The sequence below is a fragment of the Chiloscyllium plagiosum genome, chromosome 15 (genome assembly GCF_004010195.1).
Source record: "Chiloscyllium plagiosum isolate BGI_BamShark_2017 chromosome 15, ASM401019v2, whole genome shotgun sequence".
Lineage (NCBI taxonomy): Eukaryota > Metazoa > Chordata > Chondrichthyes > Orectolobiformes > Hemiscylliidae > Chiloscyllium > Chiloscyllium plagiosum.
In genome coordinates, this window is record NC_057724.1 from 65,091,903 (window position 1) to 65,114,579 (window position 22,677).

Below are 22,677 nucleotides of genomic sequence, written 5' to 3' on the forward strand. Positions count from 1 at the left end.
ATGTTGGGTCCAGGTCGATGTGTTTGTTGATGGAGTTTGTGATGAGTGCCATGCTTCTAGGAATTCCCTGGGCAAGCCAAACAAAGAACGCCAGGGAATTCCTAGAAGCATGGCACTCATCCACAAACTCCATCAACAAACACATCGACCTGGACCCAATATACCGGCCACTACAGCGGACAGCTGAAACTGACAACCGGAAGCGGCAGGGACAGGCCACTATAAATGCCGGAGGAAACACCACAGAAGCGCTTCACAGGAGGCTCCCAAGCACTGAGGATGTCACCTAGACAGGGGACGAAACGTTTGCAACAAAAATTTCCAGCTCGGCGAACAGAACCACAACAACTCTTGATCACCTATAGACATTTATTATTCAGCCTGTTGACATTCCATTCACATCATTTGTATGACCTTTTGCTCTCTCCAATTATAAATTCTGTGCCAGGGTGCTTCTCTTCATCTAACCTGATGAAGGAGCAACTCTCCGAAAGCTTGTGATTTGAAATAAACTTGGTGGACTAAAACCTGGTGTCGTGTGACTTCTGACCTTGCTTAAAATGTTACAAGAGGTTCTGACTCAATCATCCTTTCAAATAGTAACTTCACCATCTGAATGAAAAAAACATCTTCTCAACTCTTCCATTAGTCTTCTGCCTTACATTAAAGCAATGTCTGTCACTAATAGAAAAAGTGCCTTCTATCTACCACCCCCAAGCTTCTCATCATAGAGCCATAATCTTGTATATCTCTAGGAGGTTCCCTCTCAACCTTCGCCGCTCAAAGGAAAACAATCCCAACCTGGTTAATCGTTCTTTGTAGTTCAGACCATCCAGTCCAGGCAGCATGCTGGTAAATCGTTTTTGCATCCTCTCTAGTGCAATTACATTTATAATGTGTTTCTAGAAACACGTGCTGAACTCCATTTATGGCTTAACAATTTATACAGTTCCAGCATAGCCTCTTAGCTCTTATATTCAATGCCTCAGTGAATAAAGGCAAGTATTCCACATGCTTTCTTAATCACCTTATTTGCTTGCCCTGCTACATTCAGGAATCTGTGGATATTCACAATGAGGTCCCTCTGATCTTCAGAATTTTCCAGGTTCTTACCATTTATTGTATAATCCCTTACCTCGTTAGGCCTCCCCAAGTGCATTACCTCACACCTTTTTAGGTTGAACATTTCCCATTGCTCTGCCCAGCTGACCAGTCCCTTGATTTCCTCCTGCAGTTTACAGTTATCCTCCTCACTATTTACCAGTAGCATTGGTATCCATTGCACTCTATGTCTAGGAGTTACTGGCAGATCACTTCTCCTTCACTTGTAGCACCTGGCATAGTTGCTATTAAGCCTGGATTGCCAAGGGTTGGAATTCGTAGTTAGCTCCTTCTGTCAAACACCCTAGACTCACAGAAATCAGGATACCACTATCAGAAGATGAGCTCTCCTGATATCCATGGAGAAAATGAGAAAAGATCGCTAAGACCTCAGGTATTCCAGTACCTTTCTCTCTTGTCCAGAGTGCTCTTTTAAAACTAGGAAAATGACACAGAGCAAACTGGCAGACACCCATCAGTTTAGATGAAGGTGACAGTTACAACACTGCTGAGAGTACCCTTTCAGGAGAATACTGCTTGAAGTGATGGCCATCAATATCAATTAATTATATCACTCAGAGCTGGGGAGTCTGTTTCCATTACGTGTAACTGTGACATACACTCTACTTTAAGATTATGATTCAACAACACCTACCAAAGTTTGAAGGGGTAGTTCAAAATCAATTCCTAGCCAATAGTTTGTTTATACTGGTGAATAACAAATGTAATAAATCAGAGGCTTAGCCAAACTTCTTGCACACAAACTTAGCCAAAATTCCAAAGCTGCAGTCCCACCCAATAGGTTTTACAACATCCTGAGAAAATTTCTGCGCTCGAGACATTTATCACTAACTTTAGGAGTACATTAGCTCCAAAAAAATCACAAAAGATATGCTTACATGGAACTCGAATGGCATTTTGTTGGAGCTGCACTCATCCAGGCAACTGGGGAATAATCTAACTTGTACCTTGATGATGGATGAGCTTTAGGGAGATAAGAGGCACGTTATGTGCTGCAGGATTTACATGGCTAGCTCAGCTTAGCGTCTGGTCAATGATAACCACCTGAGGTTTCTGACAATGGGCAATTCAGTGATTGAATGTCATAGAGCAGTACAGCATGGAAACAGACCTTTTGGTCCAACTCGTCCATGCCAACCAGATATCCTAAATTAATCTAGCCCCATTTGCCAGCATTTGGTCTATATCCTTCAAAACCCTTCCTATTCATATACCCATCCAAATGCGTTTTAAATGTTGTCATTGTCTCCACTACTTTCTCTAGCAGCTCGTTCCATACATACACACCCTTTGCATCAAAGTGTTGTTTTTCTAGCAGTGTCCGATGAGCTCTTAATGGCCCTTGAAAATCCAGGGGAGATGGTGTAAATCTCATGCCGTGCCCTACGCATATTCACAGCAGCTCTCCAAGGTGAACAGCCTCTGGCATGTTAGAATAACATAGGGAAGGGAAATTGGCAAGTCAGACCCTTAACTTCAGGAATGTCAAGGAGAAATGCTTACATTTTCTCATGTTGGCAAAGATAATTGGTTGGCACTACTGCACAAATTTCACTTCCCATGCAAGACGTGGATATTATCAACGAGGTAAAAACAATGACTGCAGATGCTGGAAACCAGATTCTGGATTAGTGGTGAAGGGCTTTTGCCCGAAACGTCGATTTCGAAGCTCCTTGGATGCTGCCTGAACTGCTGTGCTCTTCCAGCACCAGTAATCCAGAATCAAGACATGGATATTGTTCAGGTATTGCTCCATTTAAGCATGGGCTGTTTCAGTACCTGAGAAGTTGCAAATGGTGCTGAACATTATACAATCCTTAGTGAATACTCCCACTTCTGACCTTTTTGGAGGAAAGGTCATCGATGAAGCAGCTGAAGATGGCTGGTTCTAGGACACTGTCCAGAAGAACTTTTTGTTGAGCTATCCTGGGACTAGGTATGACTTCAACAGGCGTAGAGTTAGCCCCAATTGCTAAGAACCCAAGTTTTGCATAGGCTCCTTCATACCCCACACTGTCAACCATCAACCTACTAATGTAACCACATATTTTCTTCTCTGACATTTGATTCCTCGTTTCTGCTTAAATGTATCGAAACTAGTTGCCTCAGCCACTTCCTGTGGCAATTAGTTTCACCTTCTCACCACTTTCTGGACAAATTACTTCTTTCTGTATTCTCTACTGGCTTTCTCATTGATTATCTTATGTTTGCTATCCCCCAATTATGCCATTCCCACAAAGCAAAATGGATCCACTCAATCAAAACTTTCACAATTTCAGGCACCCCTCAGCCTTCTTTTTGCTGCAGAGAGCAGCGACTGAGCCTATCAATCCATTTCTGATATGTATTTGCACAAATTTTTGACTTCAACTTTGTAGATCTTCACTGCATCCTCTCCAGTGCCTTCAGGGTAAATGTGGGACCTAACCCCAGGGGCTTCAACATCTCCAGTAGCCATGGTACCAACGAGGGTGCTGCACCTATTAAGCAGACCCTCAACATGTGGGGGCCCTCCAAAACGGAGGAGGGTGGTGGATGGCTGAGAATATCATCCCAGCCAAGAAGGCAACGAGATCAGCCACCTGCTCCACTGCAGTTGCAAGCACAGGAATCATACAGAAAAGCATGACAGTGGGGAGGGTAATGGCTCAGTGATAATCGCTAGACTATTAACCCAGAGATACAGGTAACATTCTGGCGGCCTGGGTTCGAATCACACCATGACAAAAGATGTTGAACTGAAAGTCTAATGATGACCATGAAACCACTATCAATTGTCAGGAAAAATCCATCTGGTTCAATAATGTTCTTTAGGGAAGGAAACTGCTGCTCTTACCCATCAAGCTTAAATCTGGCTCCAGACCCACAGCAATGTGATTAACTCTGAACTGAGTCTGGGCAATTAGAGATTGTCAATAAATGCTGGTCTAGCCAACAATGCCTACATCCCATGAACAAATTAAAATAAACACAGCAAAAATAGCACTTAGCTGTACTTGAGGTTCAAGTACTGTTTCTAATCACTCGTGATCCCTGCTCTCTCAACAGACTTCCAGTGTGGGAGCAGAACATTTTTGGCCAGATCCTCAGCTCTGTCAAGGCACCCAGTGAATCTGGCAACAAGTTGCAGAATTGTTAGAAGGAAAAGGTGTCCATCTGCATTAAACTGAACCTTTACTGCATTGAAATTGAAATGGCATCGGGGTGATCAATGATGCCCTCACTACATAAGGAAAGGGATCTCAGGCTACCAGAGCCCCTTGCTGGGGCATGCTGCAAGGTTCCACCAGATCACATTGCATGGAAATTAATTGAAACGCAATAGCAAATCATAAAGCAGCTGGAAAATAAAGATCCCTTCACAGTTATTTATGAAATTAAATCTCTACTGAAGCTATAGCTGCTTTAGAAAAAAATACTATAAGCTCTACTTGTGGAAATTTCACAAAAGCAAATCAAAACCTGCTGGACTGAAGAGATAACTAATGAGCTACAGACAGAATATTAAAATAGTTTGCTGTTGAGCATGGTGTTTGTTCGATTTATTTTGTATCTACAGTCAGCAACTAACATTTCTGCACTCAAAGAATTAACTTTGTGTTCATGTTATCAAACATTAAGGCCTTGTATTTTGAAAGTATTGGGTAAAAAAAAATAAACTTTCTCCATCACTTGGTAGTACAGAACTTGTTGAATACTGAAAAGACTGATACGCTACCAAAGCCTATCTTGTAGTGACCAAGAAGAATACAAGAATGCTACATTTCAAACTTTCACAACAATTCATATGACAGGAGAAAAGGAGGGTTGATAGTTGGCAATGATTTAATGAGACAGAAAGCATTAGGGAACTTCAGTCTCCCCATGCTTCTGAGTAATTCAAAAGAAACCACAAGGCTTGAACATATTACTTTTGTTTGCAGAGAATTGGTACCAGATTATGAATGTATCTTTGGAGAGACAGCAGAGTCAATGCTTCAAGTTCAGTGACCCTTCTTCAGAACTGGAATTGAAGAAGGGTCACTGGATCCAAAATGCTGACTCTGCCTTTTCACCACATATGATTCTAGACCTGCCAAGTTTCTCCAACAACTTCGGCTTTTGTTTCAGATTTCCAGCATCCACAGTTTCTTTTTTTTCCCCCGATTGTGAAAGTGCCTTGCTTTTAGCAAACCTAAATAAGCCACATGCTGAGCTCCACTGATTATCTTAAATTTGTCATTAGTGCCTGAACTGAAGGGAATTTATATTTGCCAGTAAATGGTGTTGGAGAGACTGTTAGGTCTGAAGGCTGATAAGTCCCCAGGACCTGATGGTCTACATCCCAGGGTACTGAAGGAGATGGCTCTAGAAATTGTGGATGCATTGGTGATCATTTTCCAATGTTCTATAGATTCAGGATCAGTTCCTGTGGATTGACGGGTGGCTAATGTTGTCCCACTTTTCAAGAAAGGAGGGAGAGAGAAAGCAGGGAATTATAGACCAGTTAGTCTGACCTCAGTGGTGGGGAAGATGCTGGAGTTAATTATAAAGGATGAAATTACGACACATCTGGATTGCAGTAACAGGATAGGTCAGAGTCAGCATGGATTTATGAAGGGGAAATCATGCTTGACTAATCTTCTGGAATTTTTTGATTCATTCACATTCCCTGCCTGTTCAAGTATCTGTCTAAATGCTTCTGAAACATTGCAATCAAGTCTGCTTCTACCACCTCCCCGGGCAGCATGTTGTAGGCACTACTACTGTCTAAAAAACCTGCCTTGCACATCTCCTTTAACCACTGTGCCTCTCACCTTAACCTAAGTCCTTAGTATCTGACATTTCCACTCTGGGAAAAAGACTCTGACTATTCACCCTATGCCTCTCAATTATATATACATCTATCAGGTCTTCCCTCAGCCTTCGATACTCTGACGAAAACAATCCAGGCTTGTCCAACTTCTCCTTATACCTAATATACTTCAATCCAGGCAAGATCCTCTTCAAAGCCTCCACATTCTTTATTGTGTGACAATCAGAACTACACACAATACTCCAAATGTAACCTAACTAAAGCTTTTTACAGCTGCAACATGACTTGCCAACCTTTATATGCAATGTCCTCACCAATGAAGTCAAGCATGCCAAATGCCTTCTTCTAAGACCATAAGGCATAGGGGCAGAATTGGACCATTTGAAATTGGAGGTGTAGTGGACAGAAAAGAGGGTTACCTCAGATTACAACAGGATCTGAACCAGATGGGCCAATGGGCTGAGAAGTGGCAGATGGAGTTTAATTCAGCTAAATGCGAAATGCTGCATTTTGGGAAAGCAAATCTTAGCAGGACTTATACACTTAATGGTAAGGCAGGTAGATAGGATAGTGAAGAAGGCATTTGGTATACTTTCCTTTATTGGTCAGAGTATTGAATACAGGAGTTGGAAGGTCATGTTGCGGCTCTACAGGACATTGGTTAGGCCACTGTTGGAATATTGCGTGCAATTCTGGTCTCCTTCCTATCGGTAAGATTTGGTGAAACTTGAAAGGGTTCAGAAAAGATTTACAAGGATGTTGTCGGGTTGGAGGATCTGAGCTATAGGGAGAGGCCGAACAGGCTGGGTCTGTTTTCCCTGGAGTGTCGGAGGCTGAGGGGTGACCTTATTAAGGTTTACAAAATTATGAGGGGCATGGATAGGGTAAATAGGCAAAGTCTTTTCCCTGGGGTCGGGGAGTGCAGAATTAGAGAGCATAGATTTGGGGTGAGAGGGGAAAGATATAAAGGAGACCTAGAGGGCAACTTTTTCACATAGAGGGTTGGGATATCTGGTCGGCATGGACGGGTTGGACCGAAGGGTCTGTTTCCATGCTGTATATTTCTACGATTCTATGACCATTGGGTCTGCTCCACTATTCGATCATGGCTGGTATGTTTCTCAACCCCATTCCCCTACTTTCTCCCCACAACTTTTGATGCTCTTCCCTATCAAGAACCTATCTACCGCTGTATTAAATACACTCAATGACTTGGTCTCCACAGTCCTCTGCAACAATGAATTCCACAGATTCACCATCCTCTAACAGAAGAAATTCCTTCTCATCTCAGTTGTAAAGGGTCATCCCTCCACTCGGAGGTTGTGCCCTTGAGCGCCAGCTTCTCCCACGTCTACATGTCTACTCAATTCAAGCCTTTCCATATACAGGTAGAAGATCCTTTATCCAAACATCCAAAAACCGAAAAGCTGTGAAATCCAAAGAAGTTTTGTGAAGATTTTTTCTCATTAACAAGGTTGTTTGGTGAGCAAACAGTTAACCCAAGTCGACACTCACTGAACGCGTGTCATTCAGATGCAACGTGGGGGGCGTGGCCAAGCACCGATTGGCCTCGGGTTTCTCGGTGAATGCCTCAATGTGACGTGGTGGTGTTTTGTGGGGGGTGGGGGGGGGGGGGGAACAGGGGGGCATGGCCAAGCATGTTCTTACTTAGAAGTCTGCTTCTCTGATAAGATTTTTTAAAATTTCACCATTAATCTGTCACTTATTCTGAAAACCAAAAAGTTCCAAATTCCAAAAAACAGCTGGTCCCGAGCATTTCAGATAAAGAATCTTCTACCTGTACCATAAGTTTCAATGAGATCGCCCTTCATTATTCGATAGAAACAAAAACAGAAGCTGCTGGAAAAGCTCAATTGGTCTGGCAGCATCTGTGAAAAGAAATCAGAGTTAATGCTTTGGGTCCGGCTCAGAACTCAGAAGAACACTGCTCACCACAACTCTTCTACGACCACGCCGATTTTGTATCCAACCTACCAACTCACCATGGATTCCATGTGAGTTAATCTTCTTGACCTGTCTACCATGGGGGCCTTGTCAAACGCTCCAATATCAACTGCAATTAAACTTCAAATTAACATGGAAAGGTGAAGTATCTCAAAAGTTTGAACAGATGTAGTGGAGCTATGTGGACAATCCATGAGGATCCTGACAGAGGCAGTCAGTATCACCAAGAGGAGTGGGCAAGTCGTGGACCCTGAGACAAGCAGTCAGCATTATCAAGAGCAGCAGGCAAGAGAAGGACCTGTGACAGGCAGTCAAAAGTAGAGCTGGAGACTTCATCATCAACACATATGCACAATCGGGCGGGCTGACAGCAAACTGGACGCCACGTTAAATCGCCAAGCTGCACAACATCTTCAGCACCCCTGCAGACAGAGCGCACTGTAGATACACCAGGTCATGGCCAGATGGGTCTATCCACACAAGGATAAATTTCCTGTTTATGTCCCACACATTCTCAGTCAGATCCAATGATGTCAAGCTGGTATTATTCTCTGACCACTGCTTCCTGCTGGCCGATTATCACCAGGATAATCAGCAGGCTGGCAAGGAAATGTGGAAGTTGAACATGAAACTGCTGACCCACTCCTCTTGGTGATACTGACTGCCTCTGTCAGGATCCTCATGGATTGTCCGCATAGCTCCACTGCATCTGTTCAAACTTTTGAGATACTTCACCTTTCCATGTTAATTTGAAGCTTAATTGCAGTTGATAAGCTCAAAAGGGATTACACAGGTTGGAGAACTGTGAAACCCGTCTTTGAGTCTCCAGCAGACTGGTGGGAAACAGTCAAGGAGAACATCAAGGGCTTCTTTATTCTCAAAGCTGCTCAGAAGGTGAGAGCGCAATGGGGAAAACTGTCTAAAGTCCAGAAAAGAATTCAGAACCTACTCCTCCTGCAGATGATGGAGTTGAAGTCATGAAAGATCTCATGGTGAAGGGACAGCAAGCCTTGCTCTTTGCCTCGGAAGCCTCCAAGATAAAAATCCAATCCAGGGGTTGCACCAAGGAGCAGGAAGAGATGTGCGCTTGTTTTTCTCCCAGAAGGTGCACAGGAAGAGCTCTGTGCTCAGCAGCCTCAAGGAAGAAGATGGCTCAATAATACCATTTCAGTCTAACATCCCGAGAATCAGCAAATCCGATTACGTCAAACTGTATGACACGAAGCCCACAGACAGCACAGCCTCCCAAATGTTTCTGTTCTCTAACACGGAGGTCCTAGATGACATTACTTGGGAGAGGCTGGATCAGCCATATTTCTTATTTCAAAAATATACTTTATTCATAAAATATTTTGAGTTTCTGTACAATTGATGGTGCCAATCATAGGCGCACCTTGCATTTCTTTACAGAGAGAGATCGGAATTAATCATTCGTATATACAGATCTGTATGTTTAACATCCATATATTTAGCGGAGTCTTCAGCGGAGCCCACTTACTGAGTGGGCCCCCTGTTCTTCTTTGGCCAGCAGACGTTACACGGTGGTCTTTCCCCACTTTGCCTTGGTGACAGCTGCCCCAAGCTTCAGCACATCCCTCAACACGTAGTCCTGGACCTTGGAATGTGCCAGTCTGCAACAGTCAGGGCCAGCTCCTTCAGCTGGAAGATCAACAGGTTTCGGACAGACCAGAGTATCTTTGACCGAGTTGATAATCCTCCAAGCACAGTTGATGTTCATCTCGGTGTGCATTCCAGGGAACACACCGTAGAGCACGGAGTCCCGCGTCATGGCGCTGCTCGGGACGAACCTCGACAAACACCACTGCATTCCTCTCCCTTTACAAACCTCTTTACAAAAAAAAAACCCAATACAGGTTCTTACAGAAGAGATGTAAGAGACAGGGAGGATCAGCATGGTCCTGCTATTTTGGGTCCAGCAGCTTCACAACAACTGTTTGCTAAAACCAAACCAAACCAGAGAAAAGCTGAGCTAGGAGAACTCACCACTCTCCTTTCATTGTACAAGTGTTTTATTTTAAACTTGTACAGCCTGTTGCCTGAGGCAGTATCTGTTAGCTATAATCAAATTGACTCTGAAACCCTTCAAACCTCGACCTTGTGGAATCACTGCTTTTACGACCTCTCAAAAAAAATGTCAAGGACAGCATAACTAGTTAAAGGAGCAGCATCATCACACCAAGACAAACATGGACTATGCCTGGAGAACCATCAACTTGGTAAAAGATACTCTTTGATCTGCCTGAAACTTGTTGGTCTTCTAGAGCAAGGAATTGATCTCAACTGAATGTTGCAGATAGACATGGACCTTGGAATATGCCAATTTGCTGAAGGACACACTAAGTTGAAACTTTATTGCTGGAACAGCACAGCAGGTCAGGCAGCATCCAGGGAACAGGAGATTCAACGTTTCGGGCACAGGCCCTTCTTCAGGAATGAGCAGAGAGTGTTCAGCAGGAGAAGATAAAAGCTAGGGGCAGCTGCTGCTAAGGTGCAGTGGGGAAAGACCACTGTCTGAGGTTTTTATGCCAAAGTTAAATGGTTGGGGGGGGGGGGGGGCAGTTCAGTTCTCGGACCCTCTGAATGCCTCAAATATATGTAAATATAGTCTTGTACAATTCCGAAATGCCTTTGGTTTGAAGTTTGACTATTCAGCAAACAATGTTTGTTTGTTTCTTCTGATGCAACTGTACGGAATCAAACTGCTTCAGTGACTACGTATGAAAAGATATTTTTATGTCTGAAGTATATTTTTGAAAAAGAAAAAAGGGCATTCAAAGACAGAGCTGAATTCATTGAAGCTGACTGGAATTGGTTCTTGCTCTATTACTGAGAATGATGTCTGTTTAGTAAGGCTCTCACAGACAGGCAGACAGATAGGAAGAGGACCTGTGTGGGTCTCGAGAGGAGTGACAGTGAGGTTAAGGGAGCAGCAATAGAGACAAGGGTCCAGAAGTGGAGAGCCTGGGGGCAGACCTGTTTGATACTTGAATGCAGCAATGAGATTAAAAGAAGCAGTGAGTGCTGAGAAGTCCCAGAAGCAGAAAGGCTGCTGGCAGACCTTAGTAGGATTTGGGAATAGCGGCAGCAACATTGAAAAGAGTGAGAGTTGACAGATCCCAGAAACAGTCGGAATGGTGGTGCAACTGCTTCAACAAAATCAAATGGTGATGTTACAGGACAGCAAGTAGGTCATTCATTGGTATTTCTCATTTGCTTCCTTAATTGGATATTAAGTCAAAATGATAAGTATAGCTTAAAAAAAGGTAACTAATGGTTTAGAACTTTAAAAATAAATGATTTGCTTTGGAGAGTTAAGGAGGTCTGGTTGTTTGCCCCAAATCAATAAGAATAAGATTTTTCCAGTTTGTACTTAAGTCGGACTGAGGGTAAAGTTAAAGCAAGATCAGCACATTATAAGGAGGATTTGACTGCACTGGAGAAGGTGCAGAGGAGATGGTCAAGAATGTTGTCTGGATTAGATGGTCTGAGAAATTATTGGATTGTCTGAGAAATGATTGGATAGGGTTGTTTTCCTTATGGCAGATTTTGAGACGGGACTTGATAGAGATGTATGGGATTATGTAGGACATAAACAAGATAGTTAGGAAGGCATTTTATTTCACTTTCAATGACTGGGTCATGGACTTATGATAAGTGGTAGAAGGCTAGGAGGGAAGTCAAGGAGAACTTTTTTTCCTACTACGGATGAGAACAGTCTGAAAGGTGGTCGAATCAGAAACCCTTGTAACATTTAAGCAGTTTTTAGATATTAACTTGGCTGCCATAGCCAGCAAGGCAATGGACCAAGGGCTGGAAAATAGGATTGGAGGAGTCAGATCTTTGTTGACCAGCATGAACACTTTGGAGTGAATAGCCTCCTTCTTTATTGTCAACATCTAAGAGTCTAGATTAAACAAGTTGTTTCATTCTACTACTATGCAGTCAGGACAAGACTGCTATTTTCCACTAACAGCATGATGCTGTCAGTCCAAAAGCCATTCTGTCTACCAATTAGTCATACTCACTCACTCTCTGCCTCCCCACAAACTTGTTATTCATTTATTTTTGAAACTTGCCATCAAATCTGCTTCTACCATCCCCTCAGGCAGATCATAATAATTCACTGCATTAAACACCTCTCTTCTCCCCTCTGGTTCTTCTCCAATTATGTTTCAACTTGTTTTCTCTGGTTACTAACTTTCCTGTCGTGGAAAAGTTATCTCCTTGTTCATTCTTATAAAACTAGATTGGACATTAAAATAAGCATGAGTGGAGTTAGCAATGGCTCTGGATTTAATGTAGAGCATGTATTAATAAGCCAGTTTTTTTTAAAAGGTTGGAGAAACTAAATCAGCCTTTATTAGTTCCTTTGAACAATAGCTAAGAGTGGACTAAACTAATTGTAGCACACAGGTGCACCTCATGTTTCATTAGAGAGAGTAGATTCTGGTGGGCTTCTGGACCAGAAAGTCTGGGTTCAAGTTCCACATGCTCCAGGGGTGTGTAATAACATCTTTGATTAGAATCTGCTCTGACCTATTTTTCTATCTTCCAGTCCCAACCTTCAGACTAAAGAGACAAGTGTTCTGCCACTAAACGAGAAAGCCTGACATACCTAAAGAAGTTTCCCCATTTTCTTGTAGGAGCAAATTACTGCAGATGCTGGAACCTGTTCTGAAAAAAGCAAATATTCTGATGAAGAGTCATCTGGACTCTAACCGTTAGCTTGCTTTCTTTCTATGGATGCTGTCTGACCCACAATGATCTCCAGTATTTGCTGTTTTCAGTCCCTATTTTCTTGTGTCACTTCTGACAAGCCTTCTCTCTAAAATGTCAGATTGATTTCCACCCTCAGGTCATGATGAGCCTATTCTGTTTCCAGATTTTACTAGCTTAATTTCAGACTCTCACGCTGCCACATCACGTCTTGTCAGACCTGCCACTGTCACTCACCAAGTTTGCTGTACACCATCTTCAATCTACAAACATCATCCCATTGTACTTCAGGGCTGTGCGTTGTTTCTCACTTCGATAATAATTTTGGTTCACTTATAACAATAATGAACTCTCAAACATAAAATATTGTAAATTACAACTGTAGTATTTTTAAAAATACACTAAAACGAGAAAAATGAACATTACACTTGCATTAAATGTTTCAATAAAACCCCTATCTCACACCCCCGAGCGGGGGACATGCTCAGCCGGAAGAACTCAGTACTTGAGCCCGAGGCTTCAGGGCCTGTTCGAGTTTGCTTACCAAGGACCAGCACCATCTGTCCGCACAGACAGTAGTAAACATGTAGGGGTTTCTCGCCATCGTCGTATTCCTCGCGGTCCCGGGTGTCGGAACACACCACACTGCGAGACACCACTTTCGGCATCTTGGTTCAGAAGGAGGGAGGGAGGGAGGAAGGAACAGTCCCCTCCCCCACCCCGTTCTGGAGATAGGGCCTATTCACGTGCCGCCATGTTAGAGACCCAATGCATTGTGGGATCGCAGCCAGTCCTCAAGACATCGTCCTATGGTTTGTGCAGCTGAGTGGAAGTGCCCGCCGGTCTGGTCACATTCTCTCCCTCCTGCTTCAATCATGATTTCTCACAATGTGATAACAGAGATCATTCGAAGAGAAAAGAAGGGTCACGGACAATTTCAAAAAAAAACTCACAAAATGTAAACGTTGTTGAAAGGTCATAGAGATGCAAAGCACGAAAACAGACCCCGAGATCCAACTCGCCCATGCCGACCAGATATACTAAATGAATTTAGTCCCATTTGACCCATATCGCTCTAAACCCTTCCTATTCATAGACCCATCCAGATGCCGTTTAAATATCATAATTTTACCAGCCTTCACCACTTCCTCTGGCAGTTATTCCAGACACACACCACCCTTTGAATGAAAATTTGCCCTTTCAGTCCCTTTTAAATCTTTTCCCTCTCACCTTATACCTATGCCCTCTAATTTTGGACTCACCTATCTGGGGAAAAGGTCTTGACTATTCATCCTATTCATGCCCCTCACTATTTTATAAACATCCCTCTGACACTCCAGGGATAAAATGCCCCAGCCTTTCCCTGGAGATCAAACCCTCCAATCCTGCTAACATCTTTGGTACCTTTTTTCCAGGTCAAATTGTGTGTTAGTGTGGCCAAATGGTCTAAGATGCTAGACTTAATTACTTGTCCCTATTCAGTCATGGGTTTGAATCCCACTACTACCAGAATGCCAGGTGGTGTGCCCCAGGCAGTTACTTTGAAGGTGTTATGAAAGTTGGAAAAGAAAGACAAAAGGTTGAAGCTTTTTGTCTTGCACTTATCAGAAATAATACTCAAAAAGAGGTTTGAAAAAGGGACAATGTCATGACTGGCCTAACTGATCAGCATTTTTTCCATACTAGATAAAATTGTTTCCCTTTTACACTGTTTAACTCATGATTACTACCATCTAGAAGGACAAGGGTCAACAAAAATTGCTAGCCCAGCCAGTGACTCACACATCCCATGAATGAATTATAAAAATAGAAGGGCAGCAGATGCATGGAACAACATCCTGTGAACCACCCCCTCCAAGCCACTCACCATCCTGATTTGGAAACATGTCACTTCTCCTTCAGACTCACTGGGTCAAAAGCCTGGAATTCTCTCCTGAACAGTATTGTGGGGTTACCTACACCAAATGAGTCCAGCAGTTTGAGAAGGCAGCTCAACACTGGCTTCTTCCGTCCGTTGGAGAGTTATATTTTACTGATACCTGACAGGCTTCTGAATAATAACCAGATAATTGGTCTTTGCTCAAGAGTCAGATTATCCAGTTTTTAAAAAAAAACATTTTTCAGATGATGCCGTTGCTGCCCAGGCGAGCATTTATTGTCCACCCCCAATTTCCAGAGGGCAACTTAAGAGTCAACCATATTTCTGTAGCTCTGTGGTCATATGTAGACTAGACCTGGTAAGGAAAGCAGTTTCCTTCCCTAAAGGACAGTAGTGAACCAGATGGGTTTTTCCCCAGCAATTCTACATGATTGTCATTAGACTCCTAATTCCAAATTTTTATTGAATTCTAGTTTTACCGTGGCAGGTTTCAAACTTGGGTTCCAAGAACACTACCTGGGTCTGTGGATTAACAGTCCAACAATAATACAGCTAGGCCATCACCTCCCTTTGAATACATTCTCTAAAACATATGTCTGGCATCGCTGATGAACCTACCTTCAAATTTGCATAAAAACCAACCTGAATGATCATGTCTGATGAATTAATGTAAAAAGACTAAGTCATCTGCATATGACCTGAGAATAATGTTGAAGCAGGTTATAAAATGTGAAAGAAAACAAATTTGTCTCAATCCAAGGTCTTATTCAATATTATTCTCACATCATTGCTTCCCTGAACTTTGTTCCAAAATATCGAGTATCTTTCTCTTTTGTATCTCTTCTCAACTAGGTCATGTCACTACCAGACAATCAAGTGTAATGTTCTTTTTTCTCTTTTTAGTGTTTTTTTTAAAACTGCAGTTGAAATAGCCTGGTATTAGTCTCCAAAAATCTATCAATTTTTATCTTGACCATCCTCAATGATTGAACTTCCAAAGCCCTCTGGGGGAGAGAATTCCAAAGATTCACCACTCTTTGAGTAAAGAAGTTCCTCCTAATCTTAGTTTTTAAAGGCCCACTGCTTATTGTGAAATTATATTACATTTTTAACAGACAGGGGAAACAGCCTATCTGAATTCACCTTGCTCAGCCTTGTAAGAATTTTCTATGTTTCAAAGCAATCACCTTTCATTCTTCAAAACTGAGAATGCAGGCCCAGTGTTGTCAATCTCTCCTCCTAAGACAATCCTACCATCTCAGCAATTAATCTGGTGAATCTTAGTAGAGCTCACTCTCTGGCAAATAAAGCCTTCATTGGATTAGGAGGCTAAAACTATACAAAGCACTCCAAGTGTGGCTTCACTAAGGCTCTACACAATTGCAGCAAGAAATCTATACTCAAATCTCCTTGTAATGAAAGCAAACATACCATTTTACTTCATTATTACTTGTTGCATTTGAATTCCAAGTATCAGTGATTCATGAAGAACACCCAGGTCCCTTTCGACTCCATTTCCCAATGTCTTGCCATTTAAGAAATATTATATGAATAGGAGGGGTTTGGAGGGATATGGGCCGGGTGCTGACAGGTGGGACTAGATTGGGTTGGGATATCTGGTCAGCATGGATGGGTTGGGCGAAAGGGTCTGTTTCCATGCTGTACATCTCTATGACTCCATCTTCTTGGTTTTTTTTCTTTACCAAAGTGGATAACCCATGATAAGCTTTATTAAAGAGGAACTTTACCCCTCATCAGAATTTGAAATACATTAATAGCTTACAAGAAATGTTCATAAAACTAATTTTAGCAGTTTTAAGAGTTTCCTTTGAGAATAATATCACATCACAACATTGCCTGATATGGCACAAATTGACAACATAATCTATAGGTAATCCATAGATGTCTGGTAGGGTAAATGGGGGGGAGAAAAACATATCAGAACATTGGAATTAACAATGCATTTTGGAGTTTCAAGTATATGTCTAAAGAAGGATAACAAGAGCATCACATTATCTGATCTGAGAATGCTTAATGTGTCTTGAGTTCATGCCCAAATGGAAATGTATTCAATTCTGGAGAACTAGCATGTTATTTTAATAAGGCACAAAAATTCTAAAGATTCTCTACAAGAAATCTAAATGATCTTAAATAAAATTGCAAATGTCACTTTATTTGACATTTACCATTTCTAGCTTTTTTTTATAATTTCATAACACAAAAATAATTCAGCTTCTCAAATAAATGTAAAATGTCACAATGATCTGGCAGGGTTTTGTTTTCATATAAAAATATTAATAAAAGTCAGCAATAAATTAATTGTACTTAAATTGAAATAACCTCAAGACATCTGAAGAGCTTCACCACACAAACAATAAGAGATGAGTGTAGTGATTGCTGTTCTTTGCTCAAAATAATAGCCTTGAGCCCATTTGCTGCAGAAATCCTAATCTAAACTTTGGTTGCGTCTCGACTTAACTATTGCCATGCTTTCCTAGCTGGTCTTTCATCTTCTGTAAATTTCAGCTCTACTGCTTGCAACACATATGAAATGCTTGTTGTCAGCTTTTTCCCCCTGATTCAATCCGGGTTGAGTTCAGATAACTTGGCATGAACCAATCATTATACTTAAGGGCTACGTGGGTATATAGCTCTTACTATCCCTCAAGCTACTGTTAGTAATGTTGACACCTCTCATATATAGTAAAGGTTCTGAAGTCAGTAATGTTCACCAAAAGGGTAAAAACAAGGACTGCAGATGCTGGAAACCAGAATCTAGATTAGAGTGGTGCTGAAAAAGCACAGCAGGTCAGGCAGCATCCGAGGAGCAGGAAAATCAACCTTTTGGGAAAAAAACCCTTCAATGTTCACCAAAACACAAGGATTGTTTTCTGTCTTCAAGTTCTGTGACACAATGTTCTTCCTCAGGATTTTCTTCCAGCTCACACATATTAAAAAATGTGACCTGGCACATTTATGTGTATTGACAATAATTCCAGGATTAAAGAAATTTTATTCCATGTGATCTCCCAGTTAGTGTATGCTGAAATTTAATGGAAAACCGTGTAAAATTGTTCAGAGAGCATAAACAGCTATTAGATGCAGCTTAGTCAATATCTTTTTTGAAGGGAAACAAAGCGTTGACAGATGCGGAGAGGGCATTTGTACCCTATTTTGACATCCAATTTGTCCTTTGAAGCTCTTTTCTTTCATAGCCACTCAGTGTTTTATTCCCCATTTGCGATAGTCAGAAGGTGCTGTAGGATATTTTGCTGCCTTTCCTTTACATTTTGCATTTTGTTACAAAATTTCTGTAATCTTACGGCAAGCCTGCACATCTGCTCCTTGCTGTACACTAATAAGTTTTGTCTAATTTGACCTCCTCACTAAAATAGTAGATAGATGTACAGTTGGTGTCAGTTTTGAGATATAGTGGCTGGTTAACCCTACAAAGTTGCACAGCATATGTATAATGTAGTCAAAAGTATGGTGCTAGAAATGCACAGCAGGAGAGGCAACATCCAAGGAGCAGGAGAATGAGTTCATTCCTAATGAAGGGCTTATGCCCAAAATGTCGATTCTCCTGGTCCCTGGATGCTGCCTCACCTGCTGTGCTTTTCCAGCGCCACACTGTCGACTCTGATCTCCAGCATCTGCAGTCTTCATTTTCTCCATATGTATAATGAAGCCAACAAAGCTTTGGTCCTTCTGCCTCAAGAGTGTTGCTCACTTAATTTACAGATATCTGGAGATCCATTAAATAATAGTGCATCTGATATCCCTCCATGTCAGATCACAGTGATGGTACCTTTATATTAGTCACATTCCAACTCAGGCCATGCTGCACCTAGGATTGAATCCTCTTTCATTCACAGTTTCTACTTTTCATTATTAGAATCACAGGATTGTTGAATCTTACAGCAGAGGCAGAGGCAGAGGCAGAGTCAGAGGCAGAGGCCAGAGTGTGGTACTGGATAAACATAGCAGGACAGGCAGCATCCAAGGAGCAGGAGACAATTTGGGCATAAGCCCTTCATCAAGCAGAGGCAATTCAACCCATTGAATGATCCATTCAGTGAAACCCACTCACCTTGTCAACTATATGTTAAGAATCCTTGTGATATTACCATTCTGAATAAGTGTCATATTAGGCTTGGAACATTAATTCTGTTTCTCTTTCCACAGATGCTGCCTGATCTGTTGAGTTATAATAGACAATAGGTGCAGGAGTAGGCCAATCGGCCCTTCGAGCCGGCACCACCATTCATTATGATCATGGCTGATCAGCCACAATCAGTATCCTGTTCCTGCCTTATCCCATAACCCTTGATTCCACTCTCTTTAAGAGCTCTATCCATCTCTTTCTTGAACATATCCAGAGACTTGGCCTCCACCACTTTCTGGGCAGAGCATTCCATATATTCACCACTCTCTGGGTGAAGAAGTTTCTCCTCAACTCTGTTCTAAATGGCCTACCCTTTATTTTTAAACTGTGTCCTCTGGTTCGGGACTCACCCATCAGCGGAAACATGCTTCCTGCCTCCAGAGTGTCCAATCCTTTAATAATCTTATACGTATCAATCAGATTCCCTCTCAGTCTTCTAAACTCAAGGGTATACAAGCCCAGTCGCTCCAATCTTTCAACACGTGATAGTCCCGCCATTCCGGGAATTGACCTCGTGAACCTACGCTGCACTCCCTCAATAGCCAAAATGTCCTTCCTCAAATTTGGAAACCAAAACTGCACTCCTCGTTGAGGAATTATGAATTTACTCCTGTTCTTTCTCTTCTTTTCAGATCTTCAGTATTTGCAGCATCTTCAGTATTCTGCTTTTGTCTGGGAGAAAGATCAGATTTATGTATGGAAACAGTCCATTGAGCCCAAAAAGTCCACATCGACCCTCAGAAGAGTAACCCAACCAGACCCATTCCCCCTATCCAATGCATCTAACACTATGGGCAAGTTAGCACGACCAATTGACCTAACATGCACATCTTTGGATTGTGGGAGGAAACCAGAACACCTGGAGGAAACCCAAGCAGACACGGAGAGAATGTGCAAACTCCACACAGACAGTTACCTGAGGTGGGAAATCGAACCTGGATCCCTGGCACTGTGAGGCAGCAGTGCTAACTTGTGGGCCGCTGACCCTTATTGTCACACAATAATACTTCTGCATTTCCTATTTTTCTCAGTTATCAGAGGCATCATAGTATATATGGAAGCATTGCTTTGATATGAACTTTAAACTAATTATGCAATTTTCCCATGGTAAAAAAACAACAAATCCTGGTCAGTTACCTGCAACTCAGTTTTTGCTGTATGCTATGTCAAGGGGGCGGCATGGTGGCTCAGTGGTTAGCACTGCTGCCTCTCAGCACCAGGGTCCCAGGTTCGATTCCAGCCTCGGGCGACTGACTGTGTGGAGTTTGCACATTTCGTCACTTCCCCCTGGTGCTCCCGCTCTTTCTGTGAAGAGAGAGTGAAAGAGAAAAAAAAAGGGTCGAAGGGCCTGTTTCCACGCAGTAGAGGAATCAAATCTTAGTGGCCCTAAAATACATAATTGTACATATCTAGAGTCTCATTTGTGGGGAGACATTGGCCTAGTGGTATTATCCCTGCACTGTTAATTCAGAGCTCCAGGTAAAGTTCCAGAGACCTGGGTTTGAATCCTGCCATGGCAGCTGATGGAATTTGAATTCAATAAATATCTGGGGTTAATAGTCTTATGATGACCATGAATCTATTGCCGTTTGTCGGATAAACCCATTTGATTTGCTAATGTCCTTTACAGAACAAAACAGTCATCCTTATCTGGTCTAGCCTATATGTGACTCCAGACCCACAGCAATGTGGTTGACTCTTAACTGCCCCCTAGACAATTGGTGATCGGCAATAAATGCTGCCCTGCAGCAACACCCTCATCCTGTGAATGAATTTTTAAAATTCCTTCAGAAAACCACACTTCAAAATTGAAGGAAACACCTTTTTGGTTGAGGAAGCCATGCTTTTCAGTGTGCTTCTGCCCATTGAGAATAAAGCGCATTAAGTTACAAAATTTAGCTATCAACTTTATTTCCATGTTTAGAACATTGCCTCAATGCATGGCCCCAGACACACTTTCTGCACACTCCAGGAGACTGACTAGCATTGTTCAGAAACTACCTGTTATAGGTAACCTTCCTTTCTTAAAAAAAATACTATACAAATGAATTAGACAGCTGCAGTTTTATGGAAACAAAATTGTTTTAAAGGATCTTTGCATGACATTGAAGCTGCTCTTTTAATCTGTAAGTCTTAAACCTCATTTTTTTTCCATAGAGTAATTTAAATATACATGGCATTAGCAACTTTTGAGAAGATTTGTAGCTCAGGTTGAGGTTCTTGATGTAGGTTTGCTCGGTGAGCTGGGAGATTCTTTTTCAGACGTTTTATCACCATAATATCATCAGTGAGCCTCCGGATGACTCATTCTCACTAGTATCCTTAGAAACAGATGAAGAAGGACATCACTTCGACTGGAACAACACATCCATCCTAGGACAAGCCAAACAGAGACACACACAAGAATTCTTAGAAGCATAGCATTCCAACCGAACTCTATCAACAAACACATTGACTTGGATCCCATTTACTGCCCCCGAGAAAAAGGAAATGGCAGCACCACAGGAAATGACATCACCAACCCAAGGAAACATAAACACATAAATAGAAAGTGGACCAGTGCTTCATCATGAAGCGCTTATGAAGGCCTGATGAAGGGCTTCTGCCGGAAATGTTGATTCTCCTGCTCCTCTAATGCTGCCTAACTGGCTGTGCTTTTTCAGCACCACGCTCTTTGGCCAGATAAGCTTGTCAGACAGGATAAAGAAAACTACCAGAGACTTAAAAAGTAAAACAACCTTCATCTCTAATAATCCCTTCGGTATATCAAAGTTTGGCTGATTGTCAAAAATTATAATAACAGTTTGCTGTACTGAAAGCATTCAGAACTGCATGACATTGTTGCAATCTGATAGAACATTTTTGGATTCCAGCATGTTATTAAAGATATGCTTAAGGGTCTTGCAAAACACATCTCATCTGCTTAATCACCCTTGAGAGAACATCAGCTGAAGCAGCATTTGAATCTACTTTAAGCTTAATGTATTTCAAGTTTCTTATTTTTCCTAGAATAGTGACCTCAACTATCAGATTTTTTATATTTACAGTAAAACACATAGCTGGTATCAAACAAGATTCTGAAAATTTGGAGACTGATGAGAAATACTCTTTAATTGCATTGAATATAATGGAAGTTCATGTGATTCCTCAACATCTTTTAATGAATTTAACATTCCTTTTTGGTCTTCTAGTTACTAAAATGGATTTGAAAAATCTTTTCTGTCATAATTTTTGTTCTCATTCATTCATGAGATGTGGGCAACACAGGCTAGGCCAGCACTTATTCTCCAAATCTAACTACCCAGAAAGAGTCAACAACATTGCTGTGGGTCTGGAGTCACATGTGGGCCATACCAGGTAACAATGGCACTTTCCTTCCCTCAAGGACATTAGTGAACCAGATGTGTTTTTCCTGACAATTGAACTGTGGTCATCATTAGACTCTTAATTCCAGATTTTTATCACATTCAAATGCCTCCATCTACCATGGCAGGATTTGAACCTGAATCCCCAAGGCATTACTTGGCTTTTTGGTTTAACATGCCAGTAATAATGCCATTAGACTATCACCTCCCGCTATGGGAAGTTTTGTGGGAAGTACTCCAGTAAATTTTCTTAATATCATGTAGGCAAAGCAACTAGAAAACAAGTTATTTCAAAGCTAATGTCATGTAATGGGACAGGTTAATTAGTAATCTTATGCAATATGATCCTCAGTGGAAGTGCAATCATAATTTAATAGAATTTCATATTATGTTTGACAGTGGTATACTTAAATCAAAAACTATAGTTCAAAGTTTAAGCAAGCTAATATTCTCTTGTGTTTACAAGAATGACAGGCAATTTCATTGAAATGGATATGTTTCATAGACAACTTGTCTGGGGATTCTAGAATGAGGGGATATAAACTTAGGAGACAAACACAGAGAATACTGGAGTAACTCACCAAACCTGGCAGCATCTGTGGACATATAAACATAAAAACCTAAGAGCATAAGAACTAGGAGCAGGAGT

The 22,677-nt window shown here is 41.7% G+C and overlaps 1 protein-coding gene across 1 annotated transcript in view; it reads right to left on the minus strand.

The window, feature by feature from the left end:
• The window catches only part of steep1 (STING1 ER exit protein 1), a 55,160-nt gene extending 41,786 nt beyond the window's left edge, over positions 1–13,374 (minus strand). The window contains exon 1 of the mRNA XM_043705059.1: positions 13,164–13,374. Coding sequence (XP_043560994.1) covers positions 13,164–13,287 — 124 coding nt within the window. The 5' untranslated portion in view covers positions 13,288–13,374. The remainder of the gene's footprint in view (positions 1–13,163) is intronic.
• Between the last annotated feature and the right edge of the window lie 9,303 nt (positions 13,375–22,677).